General features: G+C 42.1%; 1 protein-coding gene across 1 annotated transcript in view; it reads left to right on the top strand.

Moving 5' to 3' along the window:
- The window catches only part of Rab2a (RAB2A, member RAS oncogene family), an 89,163-nt gene extending 72,602 nt beyond the window's left edge, over positions 1-16,561 (top strand). Inside the window, exons 7-8 of the mRNA XM_076563933.1 lie at positions 13,232-13,300; positions 15,255-16,561. Coding sequence (XP_076420048.1) covers positions 13,232-13,300; positions 15,255-15,350 — 165 coding nt within the window. The 3' untranslated portion in view covers positions 15,351-16,561. The remainder of the gene's footprint in view (positions 1-13,231; positions 13,301-15,254) is intronic.
- The last annotated feature ends 6,111 nt before the right edge of the window (positions 16,562-22,672 follow it).

Below are 22,672 nucleotides of genomic sequence, written 5' to 3'. Positions count from 1 at the left end.
CAGATGTAGAACTCTCAGCTCCTTCTCCAGCATTATGTCTGCCAGTGTGCTGTCATGCTCCCACCATGATGACAATGGACTAAACCTCTGAAACTGTAAGGGAGCCCCCAATTAAATGCTTTCCTTTATAAGAATTTTACCTGATTTCACTGTCCACTTAGAGTTTATTTTCTTGTATAACACCCAAGACTCCTGGGGCTCGCCTTCAGCTGCAGCAGTGTCCTTTGTTACTAGGTGGTCTCATTACTGATGTGCCCTGTGCCTTTGTTAAGCCAGCTGTAACTGTGGAAAGATTTCTAAGCTACGCACTCTGCTCTGTAGATGTGCATAGCTATCCTCCCTGAGCATCGTCTTAGTGGTCACAGCTATGAAAAACCTGAAGCCAGGCAGTGAGACTCATCCTGTTTTTCTGCCATGGTTAGAGTTGTCTCTTCACAGTGATAGAACACTGACTAAGAAAATGACACTTTACAGACTGACGTAGAGGCTTAACAGTATTTCTATCAAAAACAAGTTCCACTAACGTTTTTAGTACATGTAAGGAATAATGGTAGACATACAGAGAGGCAAAGGGACTATAGTAACGAAAGCAAAGGAAGGAAAAACAGGATGAGTCTCACTGCCTGGCTTCAGGTTTTTCATAGCTGTGACCACTAAGACGATGCTCAGGGAGGATAGCTATGCACATCTACAGAGCAGAGTGCGTAGCTTAGAAATCTTTCCACAGTTACAGCTGGCTTAACAAAGGCACAGGGCACATCAGTGATGAGACCACCTAGTAACAAAGGACACTGCTGCAGCTGAAGGCGAGCCCCAGGAGTCTTGGGTGTTATACAAGAAAATAAACTCTAAGTGGACAGTGAAATCATGTATAAAATGTTCAACTATTTATCTTTTAGCAGGGACACTTGGGACCTAGGCATACTTGCCTCCAAAGGAGTAATTCCCCACCCACCCACCCCCTCTCTGATAGGAATAATTCTTAAAAGGAAACATTTTTTAAATTGACCTTCCAGAACCTGTGCTCTGCAAAAGATTCTTATGGAGATGGGAGAGAGAGAGGGAGCTTTGCACACCAAGAGAAAGCACTCTTTAAGCCAGAGCCAATAAAAGACCAAAATCTACACTACACTATAAAAACTAAAATCTCAGCTGGGCGGTGGTGCTGCACACCTTTAGTCCCAGCACTCGAGAGGCAGAGGCAGGAGGATTTCCGTGTCGGGGCCAGCCTGGTCTAGAGAGTGAGTTCCAGGCCTGCTAACGCTCTATAATGAGACCTTGTCTCAAACAAATAAATAGTGAGTCCTCAAGGAGATAGCACTGCATACCTACCAAAATAGCCCAAGTGAGAGGAGAATGACAACAGCAAATGCTGGTGGGAATGGAGACTAGGTCACCCACACATGGCTGGTAGGACTGAGTGACACAGCCACCTAGAAAACATTCTAGCAGTCTACACTAAATGGAGCTACCAAACAACCTAGCAGTTATATACCTCTGGGCACTCACTCAAGATAAGTGAGAATCTACACAGCAAACTATAGACTAGTATTCATAATAGTCCCAAGCTAGAAATAACCTGGTGCCTTTGGGTCTAAGGAAACTTCCTTACTAAAAAATAAAATGGGAAAAACTGTTGATACATGAAAATACTGGATGAACCTCCAGGCTGCTGAGCTCACTAAAGTCCAACACCAAGCCTAGTACACTGGGTGAGTCTTTCTGCCCCGTTTCCTTGAGGTGACGAAATTAGAGTCCACAGAACCGATGAGTCACTGCCAGGGCCCAGGAGTGTGTTGCATGAGAGGAAGTGCATGAGACTATAAAAAGACAAAAGTTAAGAGTGTCTTAGTCACTGTTGCATTGCTATGAAGAGACACCATCACTAAGGCAACTCATATAAAGGAAAGCATTTAATTAGGGCTGGCTTACAGTTTCAGAGGTTCAATCCATTATCATCATGGTGGGGAACATAGCAGTCATGCAGGCAGACATGGTGCTGGAAAAGTAGCTCAGAGTTCTACATCTTGATCAGCAGGCAGCAGGAAGAGAGAGAGATTGGGCCAGTATGGTCTTTTGAAACCTCAAAGCCCATTGCCAATAACACATTTCCTCCAACAAGGTCATATCTTACTTAATCCTTCTAAGCCTACCAAAGAGTTCTACCTCCTGGTAACTGAGCATTCAAATATATGAGCCTATGGGGCCATTCTTACTCAACTGCCACAGAGTCTTGCAATAATAATCTGTCTTTTTTTATTTGCTTATTTGGGTATTTTGGTTGTGATGGTGTACTATGGTTTTCTAGGACATCACCATTGGGAAGACTAAGGAAAAGCTATACTAGGTGACTATATTGCTTCATACACTTGCGTACCAGTTGACACTTGTGTCAAAATAAAAAGATTGATCAAAAATAACAACCAACTTGGTGGCTGAAGAGGTCACTAATAGTTAAGAGATCACATGAGTTAGAGCACCTGCTGCTCTTCCAGAGGACTTGGGTTCGGTTCTGAACACCCATGTGGTAGTTCCCAACCATCTGTATGTAAATCCAGTTGTATTTCTTTAATCCCAGCATTCAGGAGGCAGAGGCAGGCAGATCTCAGTAAGTCTGAGGCCAGCCTGGTCTACAAAGCAAGTTCCAGGACAGCTAGGACTGTTACACAGAGAAACTCTGTCTCAAAAAATGAAAAAAGGAAGAGGACGAGGAGGAAGGGAGGAAAAACAAAAAGAGAGAGCAGGCTGAGCAAGGAGAGAGAGAGAGAGAGAGAGAGAGAGAGAGAGAGAGAGAGAGAGAGAGAGAGAGAGAGAGAGAGAGAGAGAGAGAGAGAGCGAGCAGGCTGAGCAAGCCATGGGAGACAAAGAGGCAGTAAGCAACTCTTCCATGGCCTCTGCTCTAGATCCTACTTCCAAGTTCCTGCTCTGACTTGTCAGTGGTGGACTGCCTGCTACCTGAATTTTAAGATGAAATAAATCCTTTTCTTACCTGAGTTGCTTTTGGCCATGGCATTTATCACAGTAGTAGTAAACCTAACCAAGAAAACCAGTTTCAACAATAATATTCTTATTCTATCGTTTCCCCCCTAATAATTTACCTTTGACACTTTTGGTAACTGTCATCAGTCCTTTTAAACATAATGTCCAAATACTGTACATGCCAATCATAATAATGCAGTCAGCTATTCAGAGGGTGTTAGTGCTTTCATGTGTAATGTCCTTGTTTTCAAGAGCCAGAATTCACAGTAGTGTATTAATGTCTGAGAGCCCACTGTAAAGAAATCTACTGAAGAAGTGAGGTATGACTGCTCATGCCTGTAATATTGGCACTCAGGAGACTGAGGCAGGAGATTGGCTGTGAGTTTGAGGCTAGCCTAGGCATAGAGTAAAACCTCATTTCAGAGAAAAAATTGCTGTTTTATGTAACTCCTAGTTTTCTAAGCATATCTCTCTCTCTTTCTCTCTCTCTCTCTCTCTCTCTCTCTCTCTCTCTCTCTCACACACACACACACACACACACACACACACACACACACACACACACATATTTTGGGGAAATTGTGAATCTGTTAACACAGCCCAGTACGTCGTTTTTTTCCCCTCTAACTTGATGGTACCACTTACATGTGGTGGGCAGCACAAAACTACTGTGTCTTCTGATTCAACTGTCTCATACACTTTTGTAAAGATGGGTTATCTTAGATGAGTGCGTCTCCAGTGGTACTGGGTGTTCAGATTGCCCAAGACTCCTGCTGCAGTGCAGACCCCACTTCAGTTACCACAGAGGAAAGGCTGGCAGTGCTCTTTCTTCCCAGCCCTCACCTCGTGTTGTTGCAAACCCTCCTCTCGTGATCTCCATCCCTTCTTTTCTATTCACTCCTGGCTAGCAGTATGTAATTACATGATTAAGTCTCCACTGTCTTAAAAACCCATCACTCCAGTTCTGGATATGTTCTCTTCCAGTCTCCAATGAGAGTTTCCTTAGTCCTTTTTCTTACTTAGTGTTTACCCATGAGTAAACTCATCTACCCTTATGATTGCCATAGCTAACAAATGGATTTCTGTTCCTATCTTAAATAGTCTCTCGGGTACCGTTGACTGCTCTTAGAAACAGCTTCCTTAGCTTGATGATACCATCTCTTTATGCGTCTCCAAACTTCTCAAAGTTGAGTAGAGATGCCTGTTAAATCCAAGTTCAGATATCACCTTAGGTTAGTAAGTTCAGCTCCTCTAGAGAGCTCTTCATGAGTGTTCTTCAGACTGTAGGTATAGACTGGTCACACTGAGCTAGAGTCCTTTACTATTCTAGTCCAGCCTCCAATATTTTTTTTTCCTATGTGTTTCTCTTCTCCTTTAGTCACTCATTCTGGTAATCTGTATTACTTTTCACCTGTTGCTTCATTGGCCCTAATTACTTCCTAATTAGACTTCCTGTCTTCATTTTTCAGTGTTCCACACTGTTGTCTGAGATCTTCCAAAAAGTGAAAAATGATTGTTACTCTCCAGTTTCTTTAAAACCGTGGAGTGGTCCTCCACAGTCTGAGCATCAGACTCCATGCTTGGACAGCCAAGGCCCTTTGGTTGACAGCACCCTATGATGTACTCTCTTGTTAAAGTAGGAAATAATCGTCTATAAAGTGTGTCTCCTTCCTCCTCCACAGACGTGCCCTCTGCTTGTGAAATGAATGCCCTTCTTCAAGGACACGGTTAGATCTGGTCTCCTTGGCAGTGCCCTCTATGATACTTAGTGTGTCTCCCCCACTGAAGCCAGTGACACATGTGCATACCAAGTCTGGGGTTAGGTTTTAGGTTCCCCGTTCTGCTTTTGTGTCACATGTCTTCTATTAACCTCTTTCCCCTACTTAAGACCTCGTTTCTACTCTCAGTCTTCTTTCTGGCTCCATGACCTATATCCATATATCCATACACACATATGTACAAATACATAAAAAATTAAATCTACATATGGCAGAAAACACAAAATTTGACTTTCTGAATCCAGCTGTTTTGTATAATTAACATTTGTATCCTACAGATGTCATGATTTTATTTTTCTTTATAGCTGAGTAAAATTTCATTTGTATGTGTATCATATTTTCTTAGTTTATTCTTCTGTTGATAGACATCTAGGCTGGTCCATTACCTGGCTGTTGTGAATAGTGAGGCAATAAACATTGGTGTGCAGGTGTCTCTGGTAGAACTTGAACATTCTTTGCAGGCCAGGGAGATGGCTCAGTGATTAAGAGCACTTACTGCTCTTGCAGAGGTCTTGAGTTCTATTTCCAGCACCCATATGGTAGCCTAAATGATTTGTAACTCTAGCTGCAGGCAGTCTGATGCTCTTTTCTGACCTCAGGCAGGCTCCAGGGCACCAGGCATGCACATGGTACACATACATATATGTAGGCAAAACATTCATACAAGTAAGAGAACCCATCTGACTGCAATATGCCCAGGAGTCCTTTGGCTGGGTCATATGGCAGTTGGTTTTTAGCTTGTTGAGAAACCTCCAGTGATAGTCTCCACAGTAGCTCTTCCAGTTCCCATTCTCACCAGCAGTGTACAAGGGCGCTCTTTCCCCACGTCCTCACCAGTACTTACCCTTGGTTTTCTTGGCATTAGGCATTTCAGCTTGGGTTGGGAGTCTCTAATTTTAATTTTTCTTCCTCCTCTTCCTGTCCTCTTTTGAGACAGGGTTCTTTGTGTAGCCTTGGCTGGCCTGGAACTCACTCTGTAGACCAGGCTGGCCTAGAACTCAAAAATCTGCCTGCCTCTGCCTCCCGAGTACTACAGTTATTTATGGTGTGCGTCACCACTACCCAGTTTGCCTCTTAGTCTTCTAACCACTTGGTAGTTCCTTTTCTCCCCTGCATTCATTTTATTGCCTAGGAGATTAGAAATGTGTGAAACCAGAAAAACAGAGACATCCTTAGAGTTCTGGGAAGGAATGCTTTCTCTAGCTTGCTGTAGCCTCTTGATCTTCATGACACAGACCTAGTAAAATTACCGCGAATGCTAGTGCGTGTGTGGAGAAAAGGACATTCTTGCACTGTTGGTTGGAATGTAGGGTACTGTGGCAATTGTGGAAAAAACAGGAAGCTGAAAGAAGCTAAGGCAAATTGGCTTTAGCATCCATTGGTTGTCTCTCCTCTTTACCTCATCCCAAAGAGTAGCCCCAGCAGCACCGCCTTGAAATAGGGTTTGAAAGCCACTGTGTCCTGAGGCTTCTTGCACTAAAGTAGATTACGGAGGATCCAGATGAAGTTAGAAGGTCTGTATGTAAGCTCCATAATAGAAAGTTTGCCTAGTGTTTTCACAGGACTGCTCCATCTGTGTACATTTGTCCTGTCTCGGTGTATCTGACTCTTTAATGTTCACTCTGTGCATGACTTGCAGCTGATACACTTTTTAGTGTTTTATTTAATCACGATATTTCACTGACTGAGGAGCATTGACCACCATTCGTTCACTGCAGTATTCGCAGGGCTTGCTGACTTAAGCCCTGCCCCTTTCTCCAGTACAGCAGTCATCTCAAGCCACACCAGTGAGGGCCGGTGCTGAGCTTGGGGCCAGAAGAGCCCAGTCCCGCCATAAGTGGTGTACTAGCTTCAGAGGCGTAACTGCATCCCACACCCGTAAGCTTTCTTGAAAGAAATTGAAGTTTTCCATTTTTCTAAACATGAATTGAATTTCTTTAGGGAACAATATAAAGCTATATAAAACACTTAGTGTAGTGACTTACCCATAATAAGCACTTTATAATTATTGGCTGTTATTTTAGCACAGGAAAATTGATGCATGTAGTTGTTTTTAACATTTGAGAAGAAAATTGAAAAACTGCTTTGGTTACATCATTTCCCAGCTCAAAGAGAACGGGTCACTTGTCTTGCTGAACACGTCAGTTCTCTAGCATTAGCCCAGGGTGTTGGAGAGTTTTTCTGAAGTCAGACTTAACAGGTTTTCACTTCTGTCCTGCCACCAGGTGGCAGTATGGTACACAGGAAGTAAAAGTTAGGCAGTGTTTTAACTTACAAGCTGTAAAGCCATAATAAAGGTATGCTGTACTCCCCTGCCTCTCTCCAGTCAGCTCTCGGAGTGTTATGTATGTTGTGTGTTAGGAACCACTGCCACCCAGCACTCATCTTCTGTCAGTTAAGGCAGGAAGCCCTTTTACTCTATCTGGGCCTAAAATGTGCGCTCTTGTGCTTAGATTCTCCCAACCAACTGGTTTTAGTTCAGCCGCAGTGGAAACTACGTCCTTTCTTGTTTGTATCTTGTACTCGACACTTACTAGGTGCCTTTGTAAGTGATGCATGCAATACTCACCAGCATGTGTTCCCTGGGCTTATACTTGAATTATGCCCCGTTTGTAGTGGGTCCACTGGGGGGTGGGGGGTGGGGGGATGTGGTTGTTCTGTTTGTAGACAGAGTCTCGTGTAGTCCAGGGTGTCCTCAAACCCACTAGGAAGCTGAGGATGGCCTTGCACTCCTGATGCCCCTGCCATCACCACACATGTGCTGGGATTGCAGGCACCACCATACCCAGTGCATGAGGTGCTGAGGAGCAAGCCCAGGGCGGTGTGTATGCTAGGCATGCTCCCCCAACTGTGCTACACCACAGCCCTGCAGCTACCAGGTTGTGTGGTTTTATATAGGTAATTTGTGCTGCTCTACAGTCCTTGAAAAGTGCCTTATAATAAATAGTACCACTCAGATAACTGCTGCCGAGAGTTGGAAGATTAGTGCCTGAAGTAGAAGGCAAGAAAACAACTGTAAAGGACCGACTATAGCAATTCATCAAAGAATGGGTGAGGGGAAGACTGGTGAGGAAGAGTGTCACCGGATTCCGGTGCTAAAACAGGTACTCAGTGCACGGGAGCAAAGGATTACCAAACTCACTGGCTATAAGGAGATGGATGGTCTGTGCTCCATAAACATGTATGTGCTGAGCATTGTTTTACAGTGCTCATAGTGAACTAATTTGTCATCCCTTTCTCAGCTCATTTTTGCCCCATAATAATATCTATTAATTCTTCCTTGTTGCTTGCCCCCTTCTCCTTAGTAAGATCTTAAATAAATTTTCCCACAAAGAGATCTACATAAACCAAAACCAACAGTTCAGCTGGGCACTATGGCACATGAATGTAATCCCAGGAGGCTGAGGCAGAGAATCACGAGTATGAGGCTAGCCAGGACTGCATAGTAAGACCTTTCTCACAAAACAAAACCAAAAACTGTATTAGCTACTTGACGTGCTACTAGGGAAAACTGCCTGAGAAAAGCAACTTAAGGAAGGAAGGTGTATTTGAGCACACAGTTTGTTACAGCAGGGGTGCACTCAGGTGTGTGTTCACAGTGAGGAGGCAGAGAGAGAAGTGCTGGTGCTCACTGAGAAGCCAACCCATGCCTCCTCTTCAGTTCCCAACGATAGGCCATAAAATGGTGCTGCCCAGTTTATGGTGGGTCTTCCCACCTCAGCTAACCTAACTAGGTGACCCCTCACAGGCCCGCCCAGAGTCCAATCCAGTCAGTCTTCATAACCCCTCACAGGCCCACCCAGAATCCAATCCAGTCTTCATAACCCCACACAGGCCTACCTAGAGTCCAACCTAGTCTATATAACCTCTCACAGGCCAGCCCGCCCAGAGTCTAATCTAGTCTACATAACCCCTCAAAGGCCTGCTCAGAGCCCAACCTAGTCTACATAACCTCTCAAAGTCCTGCCCACAGTCTAACTGAGTTACATAACCCTTCATAGGCCTGCCTAGAGTCTAACCTAGTCTACATAACCCCTCAAAGGCCTGCCAAGAGGCTTGTCTCCTAGGTAATCTTAAATCTTGTCACATTGACAATATGAACCAACACATGAAAAATATCTATGACAACTGATAAGAAATGAGTGAAATTAGAATTTTTTTCAAAATTTATTTTTATTTTAAGTGTATGAGTGTTTTTCATGTATGAATATATGTTCACCATATGTGTGCCTGATACCTGCAAGCATCAGACATTGGATCCCCTGGAATTAGAAGTTAGACAGTTGTGAGCTGCCATGTAGGTCTGGGAATTGAACCTGGGTTCTCTGCAAGGGCCCCAACTACTCTTAGCCATTGAGCTATCTCCATTAAAATTACCAATGTTATCCCAGCAAGTTTATTATTATATCATTGTATATTTCTCATTACTGAAATTTTTACATATTAGAAGGAGAGATTTTTATCTATGATCCTAATGCTGTTAACTTAGAAGTTAGTTTGACCACCAGTGAACCTTAATAGTGTTGGTTTAATGTTCATTGTATTTGAAGAATCTTCCATTTTAGCCAATAGCTATAGAGTTTAAAATGGGTGTGCTGATGTCCACATTTGTCATGCTGGATTTCACATCGTAAGGAATCATATCAGTCATTAGTTGTCTAATATACATTTAATATTAATTTTTATTTGAAATATCTAAAAGTAGTGCATTTATGAAGTATTCTCTATATTGTACTCAGGTAAAAAACATTTTAGTGTCTTCAGTGTAGAATCAGAATTATAGAGATGGCATTATCCAAAGACTACTCCGTTGAGAGACCAAATTATAATGAAAAATCCATAACTATCTATATATTTTAATTCAAAGAAAATTAATTTCATGCCTTGCAGATATAAAGTACATCTCAAGTGTGTGTTACAACTATGCTTTTAAAAGTGCTTAATAAAGTAGTAAATAAATACTGCTTAGGAGATAAAGTTAGTATGGTAACGAGAAATTTTATGTAGCATAGCTTTCTTATGCCAGTTTTTAAATGATTTCTCAACGAGTTCATAAAACAACAATTTGCTTAACTGGTTGAGTCTTTGTATACTAGGTTAGGGTTAGAGCTGTTTGTTTCTGTGAAGTTACAACACATATGTGGGGCCCTATAGTTCTGTCTAGCAACACTAATATTATACTCCCATACATGGTGCCCTACCTATATGGGACCTTGTAGTCTGTCTGGAACTATGTTAGCATGCACACATGGGTGACCTACATATATGGGACCTTGCAGTCTTGCACACATGGTATCCTACATATATGAGACCTTGTAGTCTGTCAGGCATTGTTGGCATGCACACACATGGTTCTCTACATATATGGGACCTTGTAGTCTGTCAGGCATTTTTGGCATGCACACACATGGTTCTCTACATATATGGGACCTGGTAGTCTGTCTGGCATTGGTGGCGTGCATACACATGGTGCCCTACATACATGGGACCCTGTAATCCATCTGGCATTGTTGGCATGCACACACATGGTGCCCTATATATAGGAGTTGCAACCTCACGAGTCTTTGTCTTTTGATTCAGTTAGCCAAGTTTCTGAAGCCATTATTGTAATTAACTTGTTATTAGAAATAAAGTTCAATTTTTACTTACTTATAGGGATAACTCAGTTTTGAAGAATGTGAATCAGCTCTTAGTTGATTGAAAGCCAATTTCTCCCTTCACTTCAATGCCAGTACACACATGAAAAGCATGCTTGCATCCTAAGTGCCTTGTGGATCATCAATGATTAATTCTTCTCATTATTTTGCAGCAAATTCTCATGACCCTCTGTGATGATTCACACAACCACTTAGAATTTATGCATATTCATACCTCTGTTCCTGCCACAGTCTTTCAGATCTCCTTTGCTGACTGGGGTGTGCTTGGTACAGTAATTGAGCTACAGTAGATTGATTACTCTGGGGAGTGGTAAAGCCTTTAAAGGTGAAAACCTAACAGTCTGTTAATTGGGAAACAAAAGCTATGATGGCAACTTCAGCAGTCAAATGTTTCCAGTATTGAAAAGAGGGGAGTTATGATTTGTTCCTCTCCAGGAGGCCTTTACTTGTCAAATTTTCCATCGAATCTGTACTGGTGGCTCTGGAAAAGACCTATGAATTTTCATCAAAAACCACTTGGAAGATGCCTTTCCTCATAATACTAAGACTCTTACCTATTTTTTTCTCAAATCTAATAGCTTGGACCCTACTAGAATTTGTGTGCCCTCTGTAGCACTAGTAATATTTTCATAAACTACCTTAAATAGTCTACGTAAACATAGGATAGTTGTGGATATTTACAGACTTAACTTGCTGAATAGTTCCTCACACACATACTAATTTTCTGACAGTATAGTGGTACACTGGGAAGGAGAAGGCAAAACTATTCAGCATGAACAGTATCCCTTTATCATCTGAATCTGATTCTTTTACTCTTTATTTGAAAGATTTCTTGAGAGAGGATACGTGTGTGAGAGAGAATCCACAAATGAGTTTCTGCCACTGTGTGCATGCATTAGGTCCAGTTGATGCCCCCTCCTCCTGTCTCGGCACTGTAGGAGTGCTGGACCGACCAACCGACCACAGCATGGGCCACCACATCCTCCCAGGACTGAGCTCAGGTCCTTAGGCTTTCCTGACAAACACCCTGAGCTGCTGCACCCTCTCCTGGCCAGTCTCCGACTGTCATTCAGGCGACATAGTATGGCAAAAGCAGTGTGGAACATTGTCCTTTAAAATTAGCTTAGGCAAACATGTTGACATGTGTGAAATACCTAGTTGACATGGGTTCTTGTACAGACTTTTCATTAGGATACTCTTCCCCCCTCCTTGGCCATATTTCCTTTGGAGATAGAATTCACTTATCATAAAATCCACTCTTCAGGTGTACATTTAGATAAGCTTTAATTATTTACAGAGTTGCACAACCATTACCCCTGTCTGATAATTCGAGAACATTTCCATTTCCCTGCAAAGAAATCCCCTAGTTGCCAGTCACTGTCCAACCCTCAGTAACCAGTAATGTATTTTCTGTGCATGAATTTGACTGCTCTGACATTTCATTGAAATGGGGTTGAATTATATGTGTTTATTTCTTTTATGCAGCATATTTTCAGGGGTCATCCACATTATAGCCCAAACCTTTATCCTTTAAATGGCTAAATGTCTGTTACATCACTAGTCCACATTTCATTTTTCACTCACTAGTGGGTAAAAGTTCATGTTGTTTTATATTCTGGCTGTTAGGAACAGCAATGCTAATGATGTAAATGAGGCTTGGCATGCATCCTTGCTTCCCTCAGGTTAGAGGGAAAATGTTCGGTCTTCACCAGTGAGGATGCTGTCAGATTTGCCTTGTGATCAACAGTTGGGGGTCATAACCCTTTGCATATGCATATCAGATATTTACATTACAATTCATAATAGTAGCAAAATTTACAGTTATGAAGTAGCAACAAAATAATTTTGTGATTGGGGTCACTGCAACACGAGGAACTGTATTAAAGGGTCCTAGCATTAGGAAGGTTGAGAATCACTATGTTAAAGGGTCTTAGCATTAGGGAGGCTGAGAACCACTGTAGTATTAAAGGGTCACACAGCAGTAGGAAGTCCGAGAATCACTGTGTTAAAGGTTCTTAGCTTTAGGAAGGCCAAGAACCACTGTGTTAAAAGGTTGCAGCATTAGGAGGCTGAGCACCACTGTATTAAAGGGTCTCAACTTTAGGAAGGTTGAGAACCACTGTGTCAAAGGGATATCAGCATTAGAAAGGTTGAGAACCACTGTGTTAAAGGGTCACAGCATTAGGGAGGCTGAGAACCACTGTCTAGATACTTTATCATTCAGGAGCATTCCATTCTATTCCTAGTCTATTTGATGTTTTCATGATGAAAAGTGGTTGGATTTTGTCCTGCTTTTTATGCATCTATTGAGATGATCAGGGGTTTTGTCATTTATTAAGGATATACAAACAATTTCATGTGCCAAATGTTATGATATTCTCGAGAACATTATGGTGTGGGCGTGGGGGAGAAGTGGAGGGGGGTGGTGCGTGTGCATGCACCCGCTGTGCCTTGTGTATAGATGTCAAAGTTACTTTGAGGAGTCTGTTCTCTCCTTATGGGATTAAACTCAGGATTGTCAGGTTTTTATGGCAAGTGCTTTTACCCTCTGATCGGCTCTAGTCCTCTAGTTCTTCATCACCATCATGGGCATGGGTAGAGCTGGGTGCCCACAAAGACCAGAAGAGGGCATCAGATCCCCTGGAATTGGAGTTACTAGTGGTTGTGAACCCCCCAGTATGGGTGCTGGGAACCAAAAGTTCTTTAGAAGAGCAACAAGCTCTCTTAACCCCTTCAGTCCCATAGAGCTTATGTACTGTGTTCATTTTCTGGTGTGGTTTGAACCATACAAACCTATTTCTCTACTTTATATTTCAGGCGTTTATTAACACAGCAAAAGAAATTTATGAAAAAATCCAAGAAGGGGTCTTTGACATTAATAATGAGGTATGTACATGCAAATATTGTTGACTAAACACTAATTTTGAGTTGACTTCTACTTAGTATTTGGAGCCATGATTTGGGGGGTGGGGGTTGGTTTTTTGTTTGTGTGTTTGTTTTGTTTTTTCTGAAATGGGTCCATTGGATCACCCATTGCCACATTAGTTAGCAATCGTCTAACTGAAAGCCTGGTACATGTATTACAGTAGGTACATGCTTATGGTACCTGGTGAATGATGTGCTTCAGTTAGCAGCTATGTTATATGGTATGTGTAGTACAATAGGTAGATGCTTATGTTGCCTGGTGAGTGTAGTTCAGCAGTTAAGTGTTTATGTTCTGGTAGAGGACCATTTTATGAAATTTGATTAAAGTAAATGGCCCTGTGTATTCATTGCAATGAAAAACAATGTAAACTCCCCTCAGTTGTAAAGAAAACCTACATTTATCCAAATGTGCTTATGTTTTGGGGAGTCATGTCCTGGTGTGTAAATACGTGTCCTGTGGACTCGTGTGACATGCTCTCTTCTGGTCTGAGAGAAGGCAGTTCCTGATTGGAAATGACTATTAGAGCAAAACACATTTTTGAGGAGACCAAATAAATGCATATAGTTAACAGTTGGCATGGCTTTCCCTAGTGTTATTTTGAGCACAATTTGGTCAACATGATTAGGATAAAGTGTGACATTTTAGATGATTAAGAATGTCCTCTAGCTGTCATTTGGCCCTAAATTCTTCTCTCTGCGTGTATCCTTATTTCAAAATGTTTATGTGAATAGACCATGTTGTTACTTTCACATAAGCATTTCTGTTACTTTGTATTAAGACATCCAAAGAAGCTCTTAGCCTGTGCTTAGATGAGGCTGTCAGCTGCTTGCCTTGGCTTTCCAAAAAGTACTTAATGTTTTTAATTTGGAATAGCACAGGTTTAAATCTTACCTTTAGATTTACATGGCAGTACTTGTTGAGTTAACGTAAAGGTAACACTATTCAGAGACTAATGCCCCATCAAGTGAACAGTAGTAACTGGGCCTCTGGTTCAGGGCACCTGTGCTGTCTCTGGTTTTGTAGAGTAGCTGACTGCTTTGCTGTGCCTTCTGCGCCTTTGACTGGAATGTGCTGTCAGGAGCCAACAGGCCGTGCTATTTATTTGGCCTAATGCCAAGCCTGACTTCTTGATTCCTCAAGAAGTTGCTACCAGCCCAGAGGGGGCAGAACCAACGAGCCATAGGGCATGCTTTTTATTAAAGAGGAGTCAAAAGAGCGCAAAGAAACCGCACCAGCCGCTGTCAATACTGAGCCGCTGCCAGAAGCCCCGAGGCCGCCGCTGCTGCAGCAGAGGAACTAACTGCCAAGCACCATAAATCTGGGATTGACTGGGACGCAAAGTTTCCTTAAGAGCTTCACTTCTGGAGCTACTGGATTACTTTCCTAAAGTGGTGTATTTTTAGGTAAAATCCACTTGAGGGAGTGAGGGTTACGACATAAGTGTGAGGTTGACGAATGAAAGAGCCACTCTGTGTGTGGGTTCTTGGCAACATGCCATGTCTTTGGGGATCATAAAAATTATTGATGACACAGAACACTCATGTCCCCTGAGCCTGCACAGCTGATTCAACATGGAACAGAAATGCTGTCTAGAGGGAAGATTTTACATCCTGTCAGAGCAGCAAAGACTGTGGATATTTTTATCCTTTAATAATCGTTCCATGTACTAATTGTTACAGGTAATGTTTTCATTATGGAAAATCTGACAAACAGCATTCTCTGACTCCACTGACCAGTACCGTAACGACCTCTTCTCAAGGACATTTCCTCTGTGGTCTTTTTAAAAGAAAGAAGCACCTGGTTTCAAAAATCTACTTGAAATATTTTTTAGAGTTGTTTGGCAAAATTAAATCACTAAGAACTAGGCCTGGTCGGGTCTGCTTTTATTTACAATCCTGTTCTCTTTTACTTCAGGCAAACGGCATTAAAATTGGCCCTCAGCATGCTGCTACCAATGCAACGCACGCAGGCAACCAAGGCGGACAGCAGGCAGGGGGAGGCTGCTGTTGAGTCCATTGTTAACGGCTAGCTGCCCAGTGGAGCCACGCACCCCGTCACCCTCTTCCTCATGCTCAGCTGAGACATGAAACTATCTGAAATGGCTTTATGTCACAGGAGACTTTAATCCTTCAGATTCTTGTATAACTTTGAATAAATGGTTAATGTTCACTTAAAAAGACAGATTTTGGAGATTGTATTCATATCTATTTGCATTTGATTTCTAGGTCAATTGATGTGATTATTTTTGTTAAATGTTGTCTTGTGCCCTTAACTACGAGCTGAATTGTATTAAACACTACAAAGTCATGGTGAGTATTTTAAATCAGTTTGTGTGGTTAGGTTTCCCAGCACCTGTGGTTACCTAATGTTTAATATTATAGGACTGTCCTCAAAAGGTTTGTCAATTTTCAAGGCTATAAGGAAAAACAGAAGGACTCTTTGAATTCTGTATTTATCATTTGCTTTCTGTATATATAGTTTAATAACCTGCTTGGGTGTGATTTGCCAAGCTTGACGTCTAATGCATTTGCATAAATTCTACACTGTTCAGAGCTTGAAGCTACAGAAGCATTGTTAGGAATTGCTTGGACTCTGACTTTTAAACTTTTTGACATCGTTAATGAGCATGTTCATCTCTTCTTGTCACTAGTCCAAGAAAAATAAGCTTATGTGTATTACTAAAGGCTGTGTATGTGTTAACCTGTTTTAATGCCAAAAGTTTGCTCTTTGTCCACAATTTCTTGAGACCGCTTCACAGAAGGATTTGTTTGCCTTAATGAGTGCTGTTGGGTAAAAACAGTATGATGAGTGGGAAGGGCAGAAGCAGAACTCGCAACACTAAGCGACTCCAAGAGTGAGTACCACATCGAGAGGGCATGCCATGCCACTTTAATCCTCCCTTAGACACAATAATGTTCCCTTCTAGTCACACGATTTCGAAGTCTATTTTTCATGCAGGACAGTTTGTCAGCCTTGATGTACAGTGACTGTGTAAAATTTTTTCTTTCAGTGGCAACCTATCTATGATCTTTCAAATATGGTAAGCTTACTGTCTGTTCTGAGGGATATGACGAAAATAAATCTACCAGATGGAAAATCCTGTTAAAGTAGAAAAGCTTTAGTCGTTTACTCACTGTGGTGGTTTTATCCTTTCTTTTTCTCCCTTGGTCTAGAATGAAATTGTTACAGCAGTGCAAAATAAAATCCTATGTATAAAAGTGTCCTTTTTATGATGAGCACATTTTAAAATATATTTTACAGTCCAGTAACACCTTTACATGTGTTCCAGCATGTTTTCCTAAAGGGTCAGAATGTTCAACCCTTGTCAACGTGTAGGACTCACTGGTAGAAAGAACCCTTCTTGCTGCTCACCTTGCATAAAAGAACATGTGTGCCCAGAGACCTTGAGAAGCTCGGAGTTGGACCCTGTACTCCTGCTTCCTGCTGGCTTTTCCCGAGACCCGCCTGCCCTGCCACAGCTTGTATTGCTCTCACAGGGAAATCACCAGATGCTGTTATAAAGCTGTTGTGTGACACAGGGAAGAGAGCAAGAACTTGTAGGATTTTTTGTTTGTTTTGTTGTTGTTCTTCGAGACAGGATTTCTCTGTGTACCCTTGGCTGTCTCTCTAGACCAAGCTAGCCTTGAACTCACAGAGATCTGCCTCTGTCTGCCACCCAAGTGCTGGGATTGAATATATGTGCCACTGTGCCGTGAGGACCTGCAGTTTTATGAGCATCTTTTATTTGAGCTCTTTCCCCTTGGAGTGGATGTAGCAGTCCACTAATGGTGGCACTTTCTCGTTACTGTTTCATAGCAAAAGTCTAGACAACCTGAGTTCTGCTGTATTCCAAGAGAGAATGGGCCCTTGGATATGTTAACAACTTTGTTAACTTGTCAGAACTGGAAGTGCTTTTTTGCATCCCCTCTCCATTAACCACAATTCTTTCCTGGATCAAATGTGATGTGATAGCTAAAAACAAGAACCAGTATTTCATGTATTCTAATCTCCACCAGAGACAGAGGCAGTAGGAGCCCCTGATAGGCTGCTGTCAATCACTGCCGCTTTGCCTACAGAACTCACCAATCACCAAGGAACGTACAGCCCAAGCATTTTGTGATTCGCAGAGCCAACAGTATTGTCTGGGCTTTCCACTCCTGGCTCATTTATTGTGCCTATTACAAATAATGTAGTGTCGGGACCCTGTTGAACCATACTGTATTTGTGGTTTTGATTGATCTCCAATCCATTTTTATAGCACATATGGTCATATTTTAATAACAAGAATCAGTCATGGAAACATACAACTCTAGTGGTCAACATGTAGCACTCCAAAATTACAGTCTTCATGACGACCTTGTTGCCGTTTGTCCTCTAACTTTACAACAAACGGACGAAGGAGTACTGTACAATAGATGCCCTGTTCAGGCGATCAAGAGGGCCTGTGAACTGAACTGGATCTGTGCTCCAGTTGTTCTCTTTGAATCCTCTCACTGTGTGTCTCGGGCTGGCTGTTAACTCATACTCTGCCTCCCAGGTAGCTAGAATTACAGCTGTCTTTATCTATCTATCTATCTATCGTCTATGTATCTACCTATTTATTTGCGGAATTACTGGCGTTTTCAGTTTGTCTTTAAGGACATTCTGAAATAGCCAATTAAAAGAAAAGTTGGGACAGCAAGGGAACTCCATAGAATTGCCTGGAAGTCTATCGAGCATGTAACACACAAGCGATGCTGCTTGACAGGTGGAAAGAAAGGATGCACACTCCCCAGAGTTGTCCCCTCTTCTCTGCACATGTGCTGTGAGCTGCACGTGCCTGCCATCGACTCTCACACTAAAAACAAACATTTAAAACGGGAAAGTAATCCCTGTTTTCAAAGGGGTAGATAGTGGGGTAAACCATATCACGATGTGTCTGATTACTCAGGGAAAAATGATTTTTCCTAGCTTAGGAACAATATCTTTGAGATGAGGTAGATAGACAAACAGTTTAGATGTGCTTTGGGGATTAGTAGAGCCAGTTCAGCATGGCTCCTGCCATTGCCATATAGTAGATAACATTACTGACTTGTTTGAAAAGTTTAACTTGGGGCAGTGGTGGCACATACCTTTAATCCCAGCACTATAAAAAACAAAATAAATAATAATGAATTCAAACATGGAGTCTAGAGATGTAGCTCAGTGTTATAGCACATGCCTAGCAAATGTGAGGCCCGAGTTTCATCCCTGGGATCCCCCCAAAAAATGTTTTTAAACATACAGTAAGTTGATGAATATATATTGATTTGCTTCACCATATTAACATTTTACTATACTAGCATTGTATCTTAGGGTTTCTATTGCTGTGAAGAAACACTATGACCATGGTAACTCTTATAAAGAAAAAGAGTTATTTGGGGTGGCTCTCTAACAGTTCAGAGGTTCAGTCCAATATTTCAGGGAGCATGGTGGCATGCAGCCAGACATGGTGCTGGAGAAGTAGCCAAGTGGCCTACATCTTGGCTTATAGGCAACAGGAAATCAACTGAGATACTAGGCAGTATCCTGAACATAGGGAAACCTCAAAGCCCATCCCCACAGTAACACACTTCCTCCAACAGAGCCATACCCACCCCAACAAGGCCACACCCCCCAATGGTGCCACTCCCTGAGATTATGGGGGCCAATTACATTCAAACTGCCATATATTTATACCTTATGTACACATGATTGAGTTTTTTTTAATTCAGATAGAGGACCAGTAAAATGGTTCATCTTGTGAAGGCACCTGTAGCAGGCTTACTTTGGGGCTACCAACCAGATCCCAAATCATGACATGAAGATTTCTTATTAGTTATAAATGTTCAGCTTAGTTATAAATGTACAGCCTTATCTTTGCTCTTATTTTAATCTGATTCTCTTTACATTTTGCCTCGGGACTTTTTACTTTTCTTTCTGTATGTCCTGCTCTGTGTCTGCTGGCTAGCGGCTGCCTGGCTGGATCCAGGCATCTCCTCTTTCTCCCTCATTCTCTCCTCTCATTTCTCTTCTTGTTCTTTAGATTTCTCCTCCTACGTATTCTCTCTGCCCGCCAGCCCTGCCTGTCCCTTCTCTGCCTAGCTATTGGCCATTCAGTTCCTTATTAGACCAATCAGGTGCCTTAGGCAGGCAAGGTGAAACAACAACATATCTTTACACAATTAAACAAGTACAGCAGAAACAAATGTAACACACCTTGACACAGTTAAAGATTCCACAGCAGAAACAAATGTAACACACCTTTATACAGTTAAAGATTCCACAGCAGAAACAAATGTAACACACCTTTGCCCAATTAAAATAACATTCCACAACAGGCACCTATTGCCAATCTTGCCACTTTAAGTTCAGTCTCCAGGTCACGCATGGTAGAAGGCTAGAACTAATTCCCACGAGTTGTTCTTTGATCACCACACATTATGCACATGCAAAAATATAGTTTAAAGCTTTTAAATTATAAATTTTAAATTTTGAATTAAAAAAAATTCAAGTTAAAGCCAAGTTGCCAGTTTCTCCCATGAAACTTGTCAAATTATGACATTCTGGAGGAGACCATGGCAATGTAATAAAGCCATCTCATTCTGCTCTTCTCCCAGCAGTCTACCTTGAGACCTCACCTTGATACCAGCAGTGCAGAAGCTCATATGCACAAGATACTCTGTGGTGCTGGGAATAACTGCAAATAGTGGAAATGATCTATAAAGCAGATTGAACAATGGGCATCCTCACAACGGAGCCCTCCACAGCTGCAGCACTTAATCTCTAGGAACCAGTGTGACTTCCAGCATGTATTGCTAAGTGAGAAACTACCCTTATGGCAAGGCAATTCAAGGAAACGTAAACATACCCACTCACCTGTACAAAAGAAGCTCAATAAACTGGAAACTGATTCCCTACAAAGAATGGATGCTTATGGAGTGCAGATTCTGTTGGGAATCAAGCAGTGTAAATGAGAGGAAATGGCAGTCTCAGGACACCTTGTCCTATAGTGCAGACTCCAAATGTGGTCATGTTTCTTATACCCCAGACATAACTAAAACCAACACTCACCCCAGGAATGCAAGGTGAAAAACTAATGTATGAGCCTAGCTACATTTCAAAAGAGCACTAATTAGCACGCTAAAAAGATAGGGAAGTAAACTCAACAACGTTTTAGAAACCAGTAGCATGGCATGGCTTCCTGTCATCAGACTAAAGTCAAAATGAACTATGCACACTACCAAGAGGGTGTGGGCTTGCAGTTCTAGAACAGAACTGTCTTCTCTTAACATAAGGTTGATCAAGTAAACCCAAGTAGTGAGTGATTTCTCAGGAAGAGTAGCAAATATTCAGAGGCAAAAATGAGCCCATGGTATCAGCATGAAGATAGAAGGCTTTTGCAGTTTACGTATTCAGATGCATCAATTTCATTACATAGATAGTACATACCACAGATATGCAGATATGTGTACATATTTCCCATCTTTGTCCAACATGCCCTAGAAACAGACACTCCACTAGCACACCTACCCAGATGCTAATTTCTAAATACCATCCTCCCATAAGGAGAGCTCATTAGAAAAATACGTAATTCCTGGACTGGGCATAGAAATTTATAAATACACCTGGAATATCCTATGATGTGAAAGAAAAACAATGAAGTGTTTGGGAGAGAGGCCATGCCCAAGGATGGAGGAGCCATCTCTTCTGGCCAACATGAGCAAGTTAAGAAGCTACTACTGGGAATGGATTGGAAACCATAGAAAGGAATACCTGTGAACTTCCAATGATGCAAATAAATGAATTAGTGAATGGGAAGAGAAGCAACTCCTGCTCCTCACCCTTGCACTACTCCAGGGATTGACCTTACTGGGGCAGTGAGTGAAGGAAGAAAAGAAGGATATTGTCTTAAGGTTTCTATTGCTGGGAAGAAACACCATGACCAAAAAGCAAGTTGGGGAGGAAAGGGTTTATTTGGTTTACACTTTCACATCATAGTCCATCACTGAAGGAAAGCAGGACAGGAATTCAAACAGGGAAGGATCCTGGAGGCAGAAGCTGATGGAGAGGCCTCAGAGGGGAGCTGCTTCCTGCCTCGCTTCCTCTGGCTTGCTCAGCCTGTTTTCTCATAGAACCCAGGACCACCAACCCATGGATGGCACCACCCACCATGGGCTAAGCCCTCTCCCATTGATCACTAATTAAGAAAATGCCTTACAGCTGGATCTCATGGAGGCATTTCCTCCTCTGAGGCTCCTTCCTCTCTGATGACTCTAGCTTGTGTCATGTTGACACACAAAACCAGCCAGTACAGACATGAACACACAAAAGCTGGGATCAGGTGGTCTGGGCTCCCCATTGAAGAAGCCACAGTACCCAGAAGCTCAGAATGTTTATTATCTGCAGTTCAACAGAGAAGTCGAGTTGTTGCACACCATTGAGCAGGGAGACAGGCTTAGCTAACCTTGGTAAGAGCTGTCTTCAGGTCCTAAAGACCCACGGTAGGAAAGCTACAGTAGACATCTTCTATACACTCTATCAACATCTACACTTGGATCCAAAGGATTTGCCATCTGGGCCTCTCTAGTGGAGCTGAGGCATAGGATTCCTTAATGTGGCCGTGGCATGTCAACATCATCGATTCATTCAGGACATCATTCGCTCAGGGCTCCTCTACTCCCCTACTTCTGTGCAGTGTAATGTCAACTGACAAAGACACAAAGTGTAACTGAAAACAGTCACCACCACCATGCCGAGAGAGAGAGAGAGAGAGAGAGAGAGAGAGAGAGAGAGAGAGAGAGACTCCAGAATTCTCTTCAAGTATCATAGTGCCTCCCCTAGTGCAGCTTCTAAAATCGTGTTTAGCTTTAAATTGTCACCATTATTCTGGTTTAAGAGTGTAATGAGTTCTCCCATCTTTTTTTATCCATATAGTACTTTTTTCTGTTGCTGTTCTTACAAATTACCACAAGTAGAACTTAAAGGCTGTATTATCAAATAGGACTACAGTTCAATTCAAAGTGTCAATAAGCTAAAATCAAGGTGTTTGTGTTTCTTTCTGAGGTTCTCAGGCTGGTCCATTTTCCTGCCTTCCCAAAATTAAAGGCAGCTTGTATCTATTGGCTTGCATATTTTCTTCCATGTTCAAACACCTATGGCCAGCTGAATTATTCTCATACCACGTTTTTCTTTTTTCCTTCCCTTATAAGGACCCTTGTGGATTTAGCCAGATAATCCAAAATAAATTCTTTCATCTCAAAGTCCACTGAGGAGCAAACTTAATTTCTTATTTATTGTTTGAGACAGGGTCTCTCTAGGTAGCCATAGCTGGA

The sequence above is a fragment of the Peromyscus maniculatus genome, chromosome 2 (assembly GCF_049852395.1).
Source record: "Peromyscus maniculatus bairdii isolate BWxNUB_F1_BW_parent chromosome 2, HU_Pman_BW_mat_3.1, whole genome shotgun sequence".
In the NCBI taxonomy this organism is placed as follows: Eukaryota; Metazoa; Chordata; class Mammalia; order Rodentia; family Cricetidae; genus Peromyscus; species Peromyscus maniculatus.
This window is presented reverse-complemented; position numbering and strand designations above follow the sequence as displayed.